Genomic DNA, 17,602 nt, shown 5'->3' on the forward strand with positions numbered 1-17,602 from the left:
CACCAGCTATGCATTTTCTATTTGAAAAGTGATCAACAAATATATTTTAGGATTAAAAGATATTGGTATCCAGGCATTTGGAGAAAACTGCATCTTTTTTATGCTTATACACTATTTTAGTTCTTCTATTTACTTCAATTGTTACATAATACGTAGTATAAAATGCTTGTGTTATCATTGCTAAACATCACAGATCACATCTAATTTCATATCATGCTAATAAGCATTGATATCTACTGCTAGATTAAGGTATTCGATGTATAAGGAAGGGATTTTGAACAATTTTGAATGATTTTAAACTAGTTAAAAATGCAATGCTAGATAACAATAAAAGTGAAATGAACCAAATTCACAAGACTGATAACATGTAAGAAGCCGGTCATTTTGCTCCTTAAAAGTTTTTGAAGAGTTATCTGCCCTTGATGAAAAAGAGAAAAATTTGTCGAAATATCTTCGGTAAATGTTTCATTTTATTTCATAGTTAAATAAAGGGAGAGTTTATGCATATTTTCACCAAGAGATTTGATTCAAATTTAAATTACTATTTACAATATCTTAAAAAAACATGCGCTACCCATAAACTTCAATGTTAAACTCAAGGTGCAATTGATTGGACAATAATCAAAATTTGGTAAATTCCTCTGGTGGAGCATTTTTATTTAATAACACCTTCATATTGCTACCATAATCAAAAACCATGGACCATTCATTAATTAGGTATAAAATATGGTCGTTATACATTGAATACCTTAAAGGAAATTCGATTTCTCTAATAATGAATTTATCTTTTTTCTTTTATGTGGTATGAATGTCAACTTTTTACAAGCCTGTTTCTAAGACTTCAAGGAATCTTGAATCATACTGAGATACATAAAATAAAAATTGTTGCACGAAAAGATTTCATTTTCAAGCTTCATTTTGAGACTTTTTAAATAAAATAATAAATTTAAGAGTTATCCTTCCTGGCTGAGGATCGGATATCCTTAAAGGGGCTTGGACACAGATTTGTAGTTAATATTATCTAAGGCTCTCGGTATACCATGATTTACATGTTGCTAGGGCATTACAGACCAATATATCATTAAAGCGTGTTAGAGACTTTTTTATCTGATAATTAATTTCGGGACTCGTTTTAGACTTTCGCGAAGGAAAATTTAATTTTATTCTTAGTATTTAAAAGAAAATGGAAAATGGAAAAATGGAAAATGTGTTGAGTATTTATGAAAAATATAAGAACTATAATCCAGAAAATTCAGAGTAGAAATCTGTGTGCAGAGTTAACAAATTGAGCATCCACCCTGTAAAACGTAAACACTAAAAATAACAGATCACGTGTCCATATTTTCTAACACAGTTGTTTGATCTCGTTTAAATTAAGAAGAAATGCAGTTGTCGCTGAATTTTAAGAATTTTCGTTTAAGAGTTCAATTCATTCAACTGAAGTTATTTTTTAATAGTGCCCAGGCCCCTTTGATCCACCCATGCATTTGTATCCTCATTATAAATCATTATATATTCCCTTCATAGTCACTGATATGTTGATGTTGCTTTCTTTCATTTCTATTCTGACTTTTCTTGATTATAGTTTTAATACATATATGATACATCACAAATTTCTCGCTTTTCTTAAATATATTAAAGATACTAGTATATTTTAGTTTGTGGAAGTGCAAAGAAAAATATGACAATCACACACTCCTGAAATTATAGTTTGCAGAAAAAGTAGTTTTTAAAACACGCTTTTATAATATATCGCTCTCGCAAGAAGTATAAGACATGGAATTCAATCTAAACTTTTGATGGATATAAATTTCGAAATGTGTCCATGTCCCCTTCAATGTCGGGGTTGCAAAATTAAGAATTACTCAGAGTCACATCTAAGTAAGTAATATAAGAACTCGAGAGAAAAAAATGACCTAATAAGCGTTTAAATCTGAATTAATTACCTGAGAGCAACATTACATGCATGAGACGTTGTGTTTTACATGTAGCAGCTAGAGCATGCAGAGTACACGAATAGTTCTCACGACTTATTTTCACTTACTTGGCAGGGAGGAGCATGTATACGTCAAGTGGGATGGGATTTTGACCTTGAACCCTACCATGTTTCTCATATAGTGACCGTATTCAGCGCTTAGCCAAGTTATAACTTTCTTATGCTGCATGCTTATTCACCCTGCACTAGACATATGACTGTATTACATTGTATTTGTGAGATTTGGGCCCCTTTATTCTAGCCTCTCCTCGAAATGTCCAGTGTGTTGTTGTTCCAGTGGGACTGTTCTCTTGAACCAAAAAAGTTAAGAGTCTTTAATTTATTTTTGCATTTTATTTTCAGTTTAGGGTTCCTTTGTAAGATGTCTTTAAATACGAAATAACTAGAAACAAACTTTGCTTCTTGGGGGTTGAAATGCTATTGAAAGCAGTCTACCAGCTAGTTTCATGTGCTGCAGAAATGCAATTATTGAAATGAGATCCGAACTTAATCCCAAGATCAATATTTAGCATCAAAATGGGAGTCTTTTAATGTGATTTGATGCCACGAAACCTACATTTTGGAGCTTATATATTGTAAACATTGTAAAAACAGCATTGATGAATGTTGTAGAATACATTTTAGTTAATTGTTTTAAAAAACCCAAATGAGAATATTTAAGTCAATCAAACTGCAATTTCTTACGGGTTTTGTCTCTAAAACAGAGAAATTAAACTATATTTTAAATGGAAATGTTCTCAAACTTTAATTTTACCAGTGAACTACGATTTTTCTTTTATTGCTGATAAAAATTTTAAACTGATGTTTGAAATAGCCATGTAGATTTTCAATATTCTGAATTTGAAATTATTTTGCAAAAACTGACTTCGGGAGGTATAGAGGGCGAAAACAACAAACAATTAAAAATTATGCGCATGTGCCCCAAGTCTACATGTACATGTACTGAACACAAGTATGTATATTTACATGTACAAGTTAATGTTGTTAATCCGTAACAAAACAACGTTCACCTTGACTCAGATTCCGTATCCCATTCACGGGATTTCGCCATGACGGAGTCCCTCTGACGAAGTTATGTGGTCAGAAGAATGATGCTCTCAATGAAAATAAAAATGTCAGAAACCTTCCGGTCATTCGGGAACCTCTGTCCAAATGTACGCAAATGTTGCTTACTCGATATATAGGTTATATGTATAAGCCGTGAATTATGACGCTGTATATCGTCAAAAGGTATAAACATGATCAAGGTTAAAGCGATGGTCAACGTAAATGTAATGTAATGTACATGTATAAAATTTACATACGTGTATTTTATACATGTACATTGTATATGTATATGCATATTATGCTAATTTTTATGTATATTAATTTAAAGAAAGTTTATATACAAAATATTTTAATTTAGAAAGCAGGGCGTGCATACCCAGTTAATTACTATGCCAATTATTTTCATAAAAACTACGAGTATATTTCATGTCCAAATCAAATTTTGTAACGTGTCTCAGGGATACAATCGTACATATTTTTTTTGATAGAAATTTAATTTTTTTTTTTACTGATTAGACAAAGTTGTTGAAATGCTGAAAAGATGCTAAGATATCTTCAGTTTCTTCACAATAAAGCGTTCCTCACTTTTATTACCCATGAAATCGACATTGAAAAAAAAGTGACTCTGTTTACTTGTTTGTTACTATTTTTTATATCATGTGAAATATTTCACGAAAATTTATCTAGGCACCTTCATAAATGGAATAAAATAGTGAATAGTGTCGTAAATACATGTATACCCAAGTCTTTACTTATACATTTATCAGTCTTCCTAATGTCTTGTTCTGCATTTTAACCTTGAAATAGTGATAAGGATATCGAACGCAAGCGTGTCCATTCAAGAATACCCCTTTCTCACGTATTTGAATGAGGTAAATAACTACATGCATTATAGTTATTGAACTCGTTCATTCATCTTCTGCATGCTTGAGTTTATGCGTTTACCTGAAGATTAAAAAATAGAACACGAAATTTAAGGTTCGCAGGATAAGTATATGACACATGAAAAAAGATAACAGTGTTCAACCAAAGCTTTACATCTGCATGAAAATTTCGGTATTCTGAGATATTCGATTATTGAAATATATACTCACTACTTCTCAATTCAAAAAAGACAAATCTTGTAAAAATTTCATTTTAAAACTTATTTTATGTTCCGTATCTTGTTTCAGTGTCGCCAATTTCACATCAATGATCCGCGTATTCAAAACCACGAACCAGCATCTTAAATGGTTTAACAATTATATCTAATTGGTCACGTAGGCAGAAATTTATTATGGAAACATAGGGAAAAAACATGATCCCAAATAAACAAAGTGAGTACCAAACCGAGGACCATTTAATATCAAAATACAGATTACAATCCCTCTTTTGCTTATAAGTTCCGCACGTTTGTTTGACCCAGCTGTTTAAATGTAATACAATATAATGTTAGTAAATTATTGTTCCTATGTTTTTCAGTTGTTTTTAACAGGATACACTCTGTAAATAGTCCGGGATTATTATGTTTTCCTATGTTGATGACCTTGAGGTGTGTTTTCGCTTCGTCCTCTAACGTTATGTGATGTAGATAGAGATCCACAGGAAACTTTGGATGGGATGGTGAGGGACATCTATTATAATGTATACATCTCTGGATGGTTTTATCTTGATATTAGAAACAAAATTTAAATTAAAAAAAAATCAACATACATGTAAATATTTCCAATATAAAAGTGCCTTTATTTTGAGTGTTGATGAGGGGGGGGGGGGGGGATATAAAAGACACATGCAACCAGCCTTTATAACACGCATCAATTGAAAAAAAAAGGATAATCTCCCCACATCATCCCCTTTTGTCCGTAACTAGTATGTGATAAACAAAGTTTTCTACTATAACGAAGTTCTAAGACTGCTAGACCATATATATATATATATATATTTTCTCGTAATTTTTACTGATCGATAAAAATAGCTGCTTAATTAAGTTAGAACTTGATAAAAATGATTTATTTGTGTTAATGTATGTGTATTTTCTCCATGACTATTTAACATTTAGGTTTAGGTAAATGCATCTTAGGGCACGGATGTTTGCATGACCGTAGGAACACGGGGGGGGGGGGGGGGCGCTTGCCTCCAATTATTTTGTCAAGTTCAATTTATTCACCCAAACTAAAATATTAGTACATGGGTACATAAATAATATATATATTCATAATATACAAACTGCAAATTATATACAAAATGTCTTTATAGAGTATATACTACATGCCTGTATATAAAAAACATGGATGCGCACCCTCAATGGTTCCTTCAGATGACCTCTTTTATTGTTAAATTATTTGTTTGTCAAGGAAATTTTCCTTGGTAGTGCCCACCACAACTGAATTTGCTTCTTACGGGCCTGCTGTCTTACATTTCAGCGGAAGGTCATTTTCCGAGGAGGGTAAGAATTTGATTGAATATTGGTCCCATACCAGAATGCACTACGTGTTTCTACATGGATAATGGTTAGTTTGTTTTTTTTAAACAATATACAGTTCCATTTATGAAACGATCAGCCACCGGCATTTATTTACAAATAGATCTGAAATTCGGCAAACCAACCGTCTAATTTAGAAGCGTTTGATATAAATTGGCAAAGAGTACTTTTGTACATCTTACTTTATTTAGAATAATTATATCTTTCGTTTAAGCGCACATGCATGCATGTTATACATTTGGTGCTTTAGTTAATAGTTTTGTGCTTGTTTTTATATAGAGTATAATAATAATTCAAGACCGTTGAAACGGGGGTGCGTTGGGTCGGAGGCAATCGACACCTTTAAAAAAATATTGAACAAATAATTAAATTTAACTTCATTTATATCTATTTACAAAGTTTAAGGATTTTGTTTATTTGATATGTAAAGAAATTACATACAGTTTCAAGTATGCACCATAACCCGCCAAAATGGTACCCAGTTATGAAAAAAATTTCAGGCGACGGCACAGAATATTATTCGTATAACATGTACATTGGATATTACAATAAACATGATCAAGTCAATTCTGTTAAAAACTGGGTCAACTGGTATATAAATAACACATGGCAGCTCTGCGTTGGTCTTGCGTCATTCTTCAGAACCGAACCGAAACTATTTATTACTGTAAAAATAAGAAGACTAAATCTATAATTCTGATTGAAAAAAAAAAATGATACTCTGCTAAATGTTAAAAAAAAATTCCGTAACAAGATCCGCCACCAATGAAAATAAAAGGAAAACATGTGGTACTTGGACGTGTGCCAAAACCTCTGCTAATACCAAATACATACAACTAGCGATACAGCTTTAAAATTGTTTATTGAATTAAGTACTAGGTCCAGATATATATTTTTTATATTTCTGAATACCAATGCCTTCAATTGAAAATGTTTTGTTGTTGTTTTCAATGTTCATTCATGAAATTTTACGCGCTCCGTCATACGAATAATTTATTTACATGCGCATGCGCATCTCCATGTAGGTCACTATTCCAGCTCAGTGTAGTGATGAAAAGCTCATTGGAAGTGTAAACATGTTTTTAAACATTTTGGGATTATCATAGGATATTTGGGGAAATTCTGTAGTTCTGTAAGTTGCAAACATACCTTATTTAACAGAAACAGTTAAAAATCCACGTTAAAACGCGAGGTTTTTCGTATTTTTGTAAAACTATGTGCTGTTGTCATGTGTAGTGGATTAAAGGAATAATAACAACAGTCGTGACCGAGTGTTGACCTCGATATGTTTTGTAATATCATGTTTTGCAGGATTTTTCATAAATAACGATAATTTTGTCTTTGAAAATCATTAATTGTGATAAATTAAGAGCAGTGATGACTTTTTTTAACAAGTAATTGCAAAGATTTAAGCTATCTTATGTGCATGTAATTTTAAGGTCGCCGAGGATAAACATATTTCGTCTATATATATCTTGTAAATAAGGTTATCCAATCATTAATAGATAGATTCATGAAAACATATAAGCAAAAATATATTGTAAATTGGAGAATATAAGAATCGTCTACTTAACCATGCCCAACTTTTTCTTACAAGAAAAATGTAAACAAAACGCTGACCGACATTCCAGCCTCGAGCTAAACGCATGTAAACAAAAAGCCATGAGAGGTCTGTTTATTTGGTTAGCTTGCGAAATGTCACCACTTGGGTGTGCAAAATATTTTTCTGAATGATTAAAGGTTTTTAATGGACACAGTGATCGCGGGTCATTAAATGAGAGACGTGTCGAGTTTTAGTAGGTCGATTTTGAACAGCATTATTTATATAGTTGTAAACATGCTGCATTAATGTACATGGTGTAGACTAGTGATTTACTATTGATATCAAATAGATTCATGGGGATAAAGTTTTCAATGAATGTTTTAAAAATATTTCCACTATCGACTGAAGAATAAGGAATGCGCAGTAAGATGAGTTATCTCGGCACATTTCCAGAAAACGTTCCAAATCATAAATAGGTCACATGTTTGGGCGGCAACACAGGCATGTGACGCATTAGTCTGCTACGTGTCTGGGTTTCAAGAAGAAAATATAGATAAACGCATTAACAATAGATTAATGTTAAACCATGCGATTTTTTTTTAAATTTTATTTTACAAAAATATTAGGAAAAAAAAAAAGAAAAATTATAATATTTAAAAAAAAAATCACTGTTGAAGTGTGCAAAGGATTTCGCCCGACATTCAAATATATCCGGGAGCTGTGAAATTGTATGACCCCCTCCCTATTTTGCACATATTTCTCTTTGCTAAATCCACACCTAATTTTATTTCATATTATTTTACGTAAATATATATATTTTTAAATTAAGAAAGTTTTTGCTATATTTTTTTTAATAGGGATTACAAAGTTATTCTAATTAATTTTATTGTTATACAAAGTGCTGCAAAAATAAATTTTAAAAGAACAAAAAAAGAAAAAGAAAAAAAAAATAATAAGTAATTTGGAGTCTTACTCTCAGCTGATATGATTAAATGAAACTTGGTAGAATAGACAGAATTAGTGTGGGTAATAACGTTATATAAAAGGTTTTGGAATTACCCGTATGATAAATCCAAAAGAAAAAAATCTACATGTAAAGATATTTTTCTTACTAGGAAAATTAACTAATGACATAATTTTATACTTCTGAACTTCATTTACTAATTCCGTTTGTAATTGAAAAGTACAATTGATCGAAAGACCTTTACAAGTGCGACTTTTATAATGCCCAAGGTTCAGTACATACCTTTTCTTAATTAATCAAGTTTTGAGGAAATACCAAATAAAACTACACTTTTTTTCCTCTTTTCCGACATTCAATTATTTAGTCATCTGTAAATTTAATACTAACATTACTTTTAATTGATCTGTTGTTTTTTTTTCTAATTTCAGCATGCATGTAAATTTTTAAACACTATTTTTTTTTTGTATTATAATCATCTCAAGCGCATTATTCTGTACAGCCGAATTATGTTCTGTTACTTCAACAAATTATCAGGAGACGGATTAATATAAGTTTTCAAATTTGTTTTCGAATCCTGTTTGATCTGTACTATATGCTTGTATATTTCAAATAAAATATGGTTTAAAGTAAAACTGTACTTTTGAATTTTTTCTTTGAATGTAGTAAAAAAATAAATGAATAATTTAATGAATAAAAAAACAAAGAAATAAATGTAGTTAAGGAGGGATTCTTGTCTAGTTTCTGACTAGATGAAATATCCAAAGTATATTTGCTTATGTGTCTTATATATTTAGATGTAAGAGATTGAGAAGATCATATTTTCCTTTCCTCATCATAATTGTTCAACTTTAAATAGAAATGGTAAACTGAGTTTGAAATCTAGCAGGGACTATATTTTTGGCAGAACGGCGGCGTATGAAAATATCTCCTTTTCTGCATTGCAAAATTACTGAAGAAAATGAATTTTAGTTAAATTTTTTAAACAATGAAAGACTAAAAAAAATTTCAAATGTAAGTAAAATTAATAATGATGGTCTGAAGTTTTTAAATATATCAAATAAATATGACTTTCCAAACAAACTACAATTTTGTTAACGTTTAAAAGCTTCCGATCTAAGTACAGATTTGAGCCAAAAATCCGTAAAAAGTGCTTTTTCTCTCTTAGTAAACGGTCAAAACATTTTGTTTTTGTATCAATTTGTATCTTTATATGATTACTTTACCATATGTGAAAATAAGAAAAATTTAAATATAAGAAGCACATAAAAATAACTAATATATATCCTAAAAATCTAAGAAAAATAGAGGAAATTCGGATTTGCCAATATCCATCTTAGCTAAATTATCTACATGTATGTCAATTTGGTAGCATCATCTGATAGACCCTGTATGGTAATATCTTTTTATGCAAAAAGAAAAACATTTAATCTTTTGAAATAGAAGTAGGCGTCGCATGATTGGCAACAGTATTTTTTTATTCTTGAGGTCAAGGAAAAAGAAAATGACCTTGACCTGACCTTGCTTTTAAAATAAAACGGTCAAATTTAAATCTAGTTGATACCATCACTTAATGATAATGTCTTCTTGATCTATGAAAATTTCATTAATTTTTTAATACAAGAAATATGAGAAGAATCCCTCCTTAAATACATCAACAAATGATCAATATGCACGTCATCTCTGTACCAATTTGAAACCAGCATTGAAGGTCATGAGCGATGGTCGCTGAGTTTGATAGAGGCTACAATGAAATTTTTTCAGGGAAAAATAAATATGGATTAACGTTTTTATACCCCTACAAACCATTTTTTGGGGGTGTGGTGGGGGAGAAAGGAATCACTTTTTAAAACTCTTATGCCCCCAAAAAGGGGGGGGGGTGATATAAACTAGTCTACTGCAAATCTAGACGGGGCAAAATGTTCAGGACAAAAATTTAAAAACATATACATCAGCAATTTGTCAACACAGTTTGATGAAATTTTGTTACTAGTAAGTTGGGCTTAGGGCCAAGATACAATACAAGAATTCCCCTTTACTTTCCATTTGTTAATTCATTTTTGTTTCTAAAAAATTGTACGTAAATTTCTGGGCATTTGTTTAAAGCAGATAGCCGAAGTTTGGTATTTTTGTTTAGATTTTACTTTTTACATTTTTTAGATGAAAAATTTGACAGTAAAGTAAGAAAAAAAGACATGGACGACGAGGATAAGCCGTCTAAAATCACCGTCATCGTCCGATGTGTCGTCATAGTAACCGCAGCAGTAGTATGTATCCTGGGCAACGGCATGGTGTTAGGAACCCTAGTTTTTGTGAAATACCCTAAAATTCCGTTGTTTGTGGTCATCGGCTGCTTAGCTCTTGCAGATATTTTGCGCATGGTGTCGGAGGTACCATTTTACGTCATTCAGTGGACAGACAATGGTGATTTAGTCACCACAGAATATTGTAAAGTTAGTGTATATGTGAGCGAAGTCAGTATATTTGTGGCTGCCTTCGGTATAGCCTTACTGAGTATAACGCGCCTTCTGCTTCTGACTGACAGGGGGCACTCGAGGAAGTTCGTCAATCGCACATACGTAGTATGCATAGCACTTTGGATTCTTACATTTCTTGCAAATATTCCAAACATTTTCTCATCGAAAAAAGACGAACTGACTCAAAATTGCGTAGAAGCAAATTCGGACATCGGGGTGAGTGAAGAGGTGAAACTATGGCTCTATGTTACCTTCTCGTTCTTTTTCCAGCTGTTGTTGATATTTTTAATGTATCTCCTTACATACTTCTGGTCCAAAAAGTACTTCACCGAGAGTTACTCGAGGAAGGAACGCCGCTTGTCCATGATGGTCAATATCCTGATCGTAACTTTTGCGTTGTTTAAGTTTCCCTTGATCGTTGTGAAGCTGTATGAGTTTTATAAGAGCAGGAAGGTGAAGGATTTGATTGACAGATTCAACAACGGTGAAGTGACTTACGAAGAATTCGAAAAGCATCACGACATTCAAAGTTTTGTCAAAATGGACGAAGTAACGAGAATTACAGAATGTGTGTCGCTTATAGACTTGGCCATTCGGCCGTTCATCTATTACAAACTCTCCTACTATTTCAGTAACAGCTTTGATAAGGTTATCAATTGTAACAAGTATAACCATAATAATAATATTAGGATAGTAGCGCGCAGGCGTCGTAATGACACTGAGAATACAACGTGTACAACGGTTACTATAGATACTGCGCGAACACCGCTCAATGACGACGTTAGCGAGGGCGGGAGTTCGGACAACGCTAGCATTAATAGAAGTCAATTCGAAGGCAGCATTACGGAGTATCGCTTCGATGGCAGCGTGTTAAACGACGATCTTTATGATGGTAGGAGTTTCTGTGATGAAAGACTATACGACTTAGACACAGAAAAAAGGAAATTCGGTGGTAGCTTTTGTGAAAATGACGTCAGAGTACAAGAAACAGATTTCTTGTGCGACGATTTTGAAGATGTTAGACAAGTCCAAAGTGCGCTAGTTTTATGTATGAATAGACAAGGTGGGCCACAGAATAGCCAGACTGTTTGTAGTTCCACCCAGATTCCTAATGACTTTCAAACAGATTCGGGATCCGCAACAACGGAGAAAGTTGTTTTCGAGTTTTGAAAAACATCGATGAAATAGTATTCATTGCTAGAGATAATTGCATACTGCATTTAATTTTATATGGAAGCAAGATATTTATGCCAAAAATCTTTCGTTTTCAGCTAGTTTTTTATGGGCATGTAGTTGTCAGCGGACGTAGTTTGTGTGGTATGTAGGAAGTAGTAAAAAAGTTAGATTGATTTGGACTATAGATAGAGGTAGACATGATAAGACAAAATAATAGTGAAAACAAATACCTGTCGGTTGATTCATTGTTCAGTTATAATTTATAATTCATTATTACTGCCTATACCTCTGGTATACCTTTGTATATTGTAAATGTTTTATTAAAGTTTTAGAATTCACAGAATTTAAAATTTGATGTAGTATAGTTGGATTTTACTTCCGTAAATTCTAAATCTTTAATGTAAGACAAGGTTTTAATGTGAGATATGGTTTTATCATTCATCGAACTCAATTGATATCTACATGCAGTTTACCATATAAATCATAGTCTTATCAAAAGGCACCCAGGGCACTTTTGGCTTATAAATTTTGAAGAGGGTGCTTGTGAGATCAGCCCTACAGTAACTCAAACTTGCCTAAAACTTCAACTTGATTTTTTAAAGAAAGAGTTGAATTGGGGATTTTAATACTTTTGTCCCCATCATTAGAAAGGTACAAAACATTCCTTATAATTGAAAAAAAAGATGTGTATCTTTGTATCTTTTTAAGTCAAGGGATGGTAGTCTCTTGTTTTGAGATTTTAAAAAAAATGTGAAGGCGCATTTATGATAACACATTATGATGTTTTTTTCCCTGAGGATTTAAATTGTATATAAAGAAAAATGAACTTAATTGAATGAAGAGGACTCAGGTTGTTTTGATTGATCAAACCATTTAAGAAATCTAAGAAATTCAACTCTTGTAAAAAAGAAGGAATTTATGGATTTTCAATGTTTTTAACTTATTTTTTTACAGACATGAAATATGCTGCTTTTGACAAGATTGAAACTATTTATTTGCTTTGTTGAGTGTCTACGGGTATTCATTTAAATTAACACATAGTCATCTGCCTAATTTAAGTGTTTAAGGACAGTAGATTGCTTTGTATATTTTTTGTTGTACAGGATGGTTTATCAATGAAAATGCATTTATCGGGTAACAATTATATTGACAATGTTATTGATTTATTACTATGAGTACATATTAATTATCTCCCATATTGTTTGTGGTGAGAGAGAGAGAGAGACAGAGAGAGAGAGAGATTTGACTGACTTTGAAACTGTTTAAATGCAACATGTTAAAAGTTGTATTCATTACACATGTAAAATACATGAAAATAGTTTTCAGTTTTTGTGTAGAGGGCACTTGAGACAAAAGTGAAAATTACTAGTATATACATGTATGTGAAAAAATGCCAGTTTGCTTTAAATTCAGAAAATTACATTTATGGGCATTTAAGTAAGGCCATGTCATGATGGGCATCAAATTACCATGGTTATCATGTTGTAAATCTTGCATTTACCTTTACCTAGTAAATTCAAAATTTACAACATGATAAAATGATCATTTGCTTGAATTTATTAAATGATAATCACTCTTCCCTTAGGAAATCTGGATTTTACCAGGTATTTAGGTGAAGGCTTTTTCTCCCCTAAAGGTTTTGAAAATGTCAAAAGTTTTCAGTTAATAAATTTGCAGTTGTTTTACTAAAATTCATATCTAGTTGAGTTTTTTTTAAAAAGCAATGCAAAGTAAATCTTATTTAGGAATATATTCTTATTTTGAATAAATTTCCCTGGAAAGTGAAAAAAAAATCTGCCCTTTTTTCAATAGGAAATTATACCTATTTTGGTTGGATACCAAAAAATTCCTAGCAAATCAGTGGTACCAAAGTGTTACTTGCTTATCACGTGACATTCACTTGTTTCTATTTTGTAAAGTATTTTTTCCCCATTCCATTATGGGTACCATTACATTTTGATTAAGACTGAAATATGGACAGGATCACTCGCACAATCGCCTGTATTTTCTTTAAACTGCATTTTACTCAGATTTATAAAGTTCATCCATGTTTAAACTATTTGAAGCATTTTCTAAAAGTTTTGATATCTGAATTTTTATATAGCTCTTTGTGTCATTTTTTTAAGGGAAAGAAACGAGGAATGGGGTGTAAAAAAGTGCATTTTTCCAATTAAAATAAAAATGAATTTCTAAATGCTTTTGGATTGTAAATGCATTAATGCATGTTTCATTGTTAAAGTTTCACATTACTCGAGACATTAATAAATAACTTTGTAAAATAACTACATGGCAATTAAACATAAGATTTTCATACTTTTCTTAACACTTCGATTTTTAAAGTCGGTTATAGAATATTTGAACTCTGTAAATATGTTTATGTCATTAATACTCTTCCCAATCCTAAATTTCCGGCCTAGGGGATAATCCCTGAACAAAAGCCAAAGTTGTTTTGAAGGTTGATTTGTTATGTACACACGCATGCGTACTGAAGCTTTTTTTTTCTTTTCGTATTCCAAATTTCTGTGTTGATGTTGAATGAGGAATTTGAAGACCACTGATTATTTTATAATGCTATTTTTTAAAAAGATATTCTAGTGCTGAATGTGCATCATAAATATATGCTTTACCCGTGAAAATTGGTGCCCCTTTTAAACTTCAGGTTCTTTTTCTGTGAATATTGTACATAATTATGTAATTAAGAAATGTACTTTTTGTCCTAATTGTGGCAATGTTTCGTTAATTTGTATCGTATTTGCTCATCATGCTCATTGTTATGAATAAATTATTTGTTACCTTCATTGATGTTTATATTTCTAGGTCACGAAGCGTTTATCAGTTGGGCATGTACAACATACTCCTTAGACCTGTGAACTTTTATCAAATCATATATTTGAACTACATAGGAAAAGTACTTGTTTCTTTGAAAACTGTGTCATTGGCCCATTATTTTATGGTATGAGGAAGTTTAAAAGAAGTGATAATGATATAATGAGATGATAAGTACGATTTTTACCCAATGCTTCATGAAATCAAATAAAAACGGATATTTTTCATCCTTTGATTTTACACTACAAAGTATTGTAGCCATGTCCAAGAGTATAGTTCATGTATATTTAATTCTTTGGTAAATCTTGTATGCTTATTCTTAAGTAAAATACATGTAATTGAATTTGAGAACATCAAATCTCAAAAGTAAGGCATTTTCCTCTGAAATTCTTCTCTTTTGTTAAGTAAAAGTACCGCTTTATATTAGTCAAAGAAGGTTCTTTTAAATCTCCAAATATGGAGGGTAAACATTGCTGTAAAATCAGTAGAGACTTACAAATTACCAGGTATATAAGAATTAAGCATTAAATTCCTATTTTCATTAAATACTATTAACAGCATGTACATCAATTTCAGTCATTAAATACTCTGAACTCACGGAAGAAAATTTGATATACCGTTCCCACATTGGATTCCAAAAACTTCTTAAAATTCTTTACAAATAAATTTAAAATACATTGCAGGGTTCAGTAAATGTCCTACCAATTTTTTAGCTCCTACAAAAATATTAACTGTATTAATATTGAAGGAGAAACTTCAGGCACAATATGCGACGACATATTCAAGAGGTAGTGTATTTCAAATGTGGATTATCGCAAACTTCCAAAAACAATTTGAAATCATAAAATTTTCCCCAAAATATTATGACTTTTCGACACTTTACACAATTATCAAAGACCGTACTTTGAAAGATGAAAATTTGAAAAGTGGCCGTAAATACTAGTATATGGTTCTTTGCTCACTTGAGCAAGAAACCCACGTGACTTTTTCTTTCAAAAGTTATTTGATGCCCGTCTGTCAGTCTGCCTGTTTGTCGTCAATGACGTGTAATTCCGACTTCCCCTAGATTCCGGGAACCAATGAAAAGTCATAATTACATAGAAATATTGGTTAATACACTTATATGTTTGTCTCCCCTTCCAGTTCAAGTAAGGCTCAAGTTGATAGATATAGACCTTGTTAGGGTGGGATTCTTGTCTGGTTTCTGACTAGATGAAATATTCAAAGTATATTTGCTTAAATGTCTTTTATACATGTATTTGGATGTAAGAGATTTAGAAGATCATAATTATTTTTCTTTCCTCATCACAATTGCACAACTTTAAATGGAAATAATAAACTGAGATTGACGTTTAGCAGGGACTATATTTTTGGCGAAACGGCGGCGTATGAAAATATCTTTTTCTGTTATTCAAAATTAATACAGAACAATGAATTTAGTGAAATATTTTAAACGATCAAAGACTTAAAGGAATATTCAAATGTAACTAAAATTAATAATAATAGACAAGAGTTTTAAAATATATTAAATAAAAATGATTTTCCAAACAAACTGTAATTTTGTTAGCTTTTGAAAGCTTCCAATCTAAGTACAGATTTGAGCAAAAATCAGTAAATGAGTGTTTTTCCCTCATAGTAAACTGTCAAAACTTTTTGTATAATTTTGTAGCTTTATATGACAACTTCACCATATGTAAAAATAAGAAAAAATTCAATAGATAAAGCATATAAAAATAACTAATATGATCCTGAAAATTTAACAAAAATAGAGGAAATTCGGATGAACCGATATCTGTTTTAGTTAAATTATCTATTTCAGTTTAGTAGTATCATCTGATAGACCCTCTATGGTAACATCTTTTTATGCAAAAATAAGAACATTAAATCTTTTGAAATAGAAGTAGGTATAACATGATAGGCAACAGTAATCTTTATTCTTAATGTCAAGGAAAAAGATAATGACCTTGACTTGACCTTGCTTCTAAAATAAAATGGTCAAATTTAATCTAATTGATACTATCACTTAGTGATAACGTTTTCTTGAAACTATGAAAATTTCATAAATTTTTAAGTACAAGTAATATGAGGGCCCTCCTTAAGCAGTTTCTAATATGGTGATACCCACACGCCTTGTATCTGGTTCACAATACAAGAAACAACATTCATGATGAAATAATCATCAGCAATATATCTTAAACCTAGAAATAAAGCACGATGATGGCTAGGTTTACTTTCTAACATGCTAAAACATATTCCCTGATTAATGTACAAATATCATAAGCAATATCAAACACACTAAGACTAAGCCTGGGTCAAAAGATAAAAAAAAACCGAATATTTTTTTTTTTTTGGGGGGGGGGGGGGGCTCGAACACAGTTATATATGAAAAAAGAAAATTCATGATAGTAAAAGAGGAAATTTTCCAAAGGGAATCATAACAACAAAATATCCCTTTGGCAAAGTTTATTTCCAATAATAGGATCATAATTTTGTCCCGCCATGTACATGACTAAGGCATATACTGTTAATAATATATGTCCTTCGTTCTTTCAAATGAACTTTCCATCCGTCCACCATATTTTTTGTTTATCTCAGTTTCAAAGAATTTAACCAAACTTAAAACAAAAAATATCTAAAGAATATACCAAATGTTTCATAATTTTTTGACCTTGCATGGCCTTTCCTATGACCTTGGCCTCACTTTTCCTCATATTGTATTCAAGTTACTTTCAAAGAAACTGTTCACGATATTCTTTTCATCAAACTCATGTGTCATAATTCTCTGACGTTAACTATCATTTTGTAAATTTTGAATTTACTAGGATGAGGTTGTAAATTTTGCATCCCCCCCTAGTTAATTCAAAATTTACATGATATAACTTTCTCTGTGACCTTGAACCGCTCCTAGTTCGTCTTTGTAAGATTTCAAATTTAAATGTGCCGGTGTATTCTAAATATTACTGTTCTGACAGAACGACATCATATGATAAGTACTAAAGGGATTATACTTAAATTTGCTACTTACAGAGAGAATGAACTTGAAACAATACGACATCGTTTTGGGTCTTGGAAAGATATGAATCAACACTACAGTTCAATGTACTAAAGGTATCAG

At 31.4% G+C, this 17,602-nt stretch overlaps 1 protein-coding gene across 1 annotated transcript; it reads left to right on the forward strand.

The window, feature by feature from the left end:
- Positions 1-6,520: 6,520 nt before the first annotated feature.
- LOC133195752 (C-C chemokine receptor type 6-like) lies at positions 6,521-14,459 on the forward strand. The gene is made up of 2 exons (XM_061331678.1): positions 6,521-6,636; positions 10,169-14,459. Exon 2 carries the CDS (start codon positions 10,204-10,206, stop codon positions 11,653-11,655), a length of 1,452 nt encoding a protein of 483 aa, XP_061187662.1. The 5' UTR covers positions 6,521-6,636; positions 10,169-10,203; the 3' UTR covers positions 11,656-14,459.
- The last annotated feature ends 3,143 nt before the right edge of the window (positions 14,460-17,602 follow it).

Source organism: Saccostrea echinata, unplaced genomic scaffold, assembly GCF_033153115.1.
Source record: "Saccostrea echinata isolate AGI-Se365-2 ecotype Australia unplaced genomic scaffold, CSIRO_AGI_Sech_v1 ptg000029l, whole genome shotgun sequence".
NCBI classification, from domain to species: domain Eukaryota; kingdom Metazoa; phylum Mollusca; class Bivalvia; order Ostreida; family Ostreidae; genus Saccostrea; species Saccostrea echinata.

Bases quoted from the DNA above. Each gene is read 5' to 3' on its own strand.
- LOC133195752 (XM_061331678.1), top strand. From the start codon at position 10,204: ATGGACGACGAGGATAAGCCGTCTAAAATCACCGTCATCGTCCGATGT.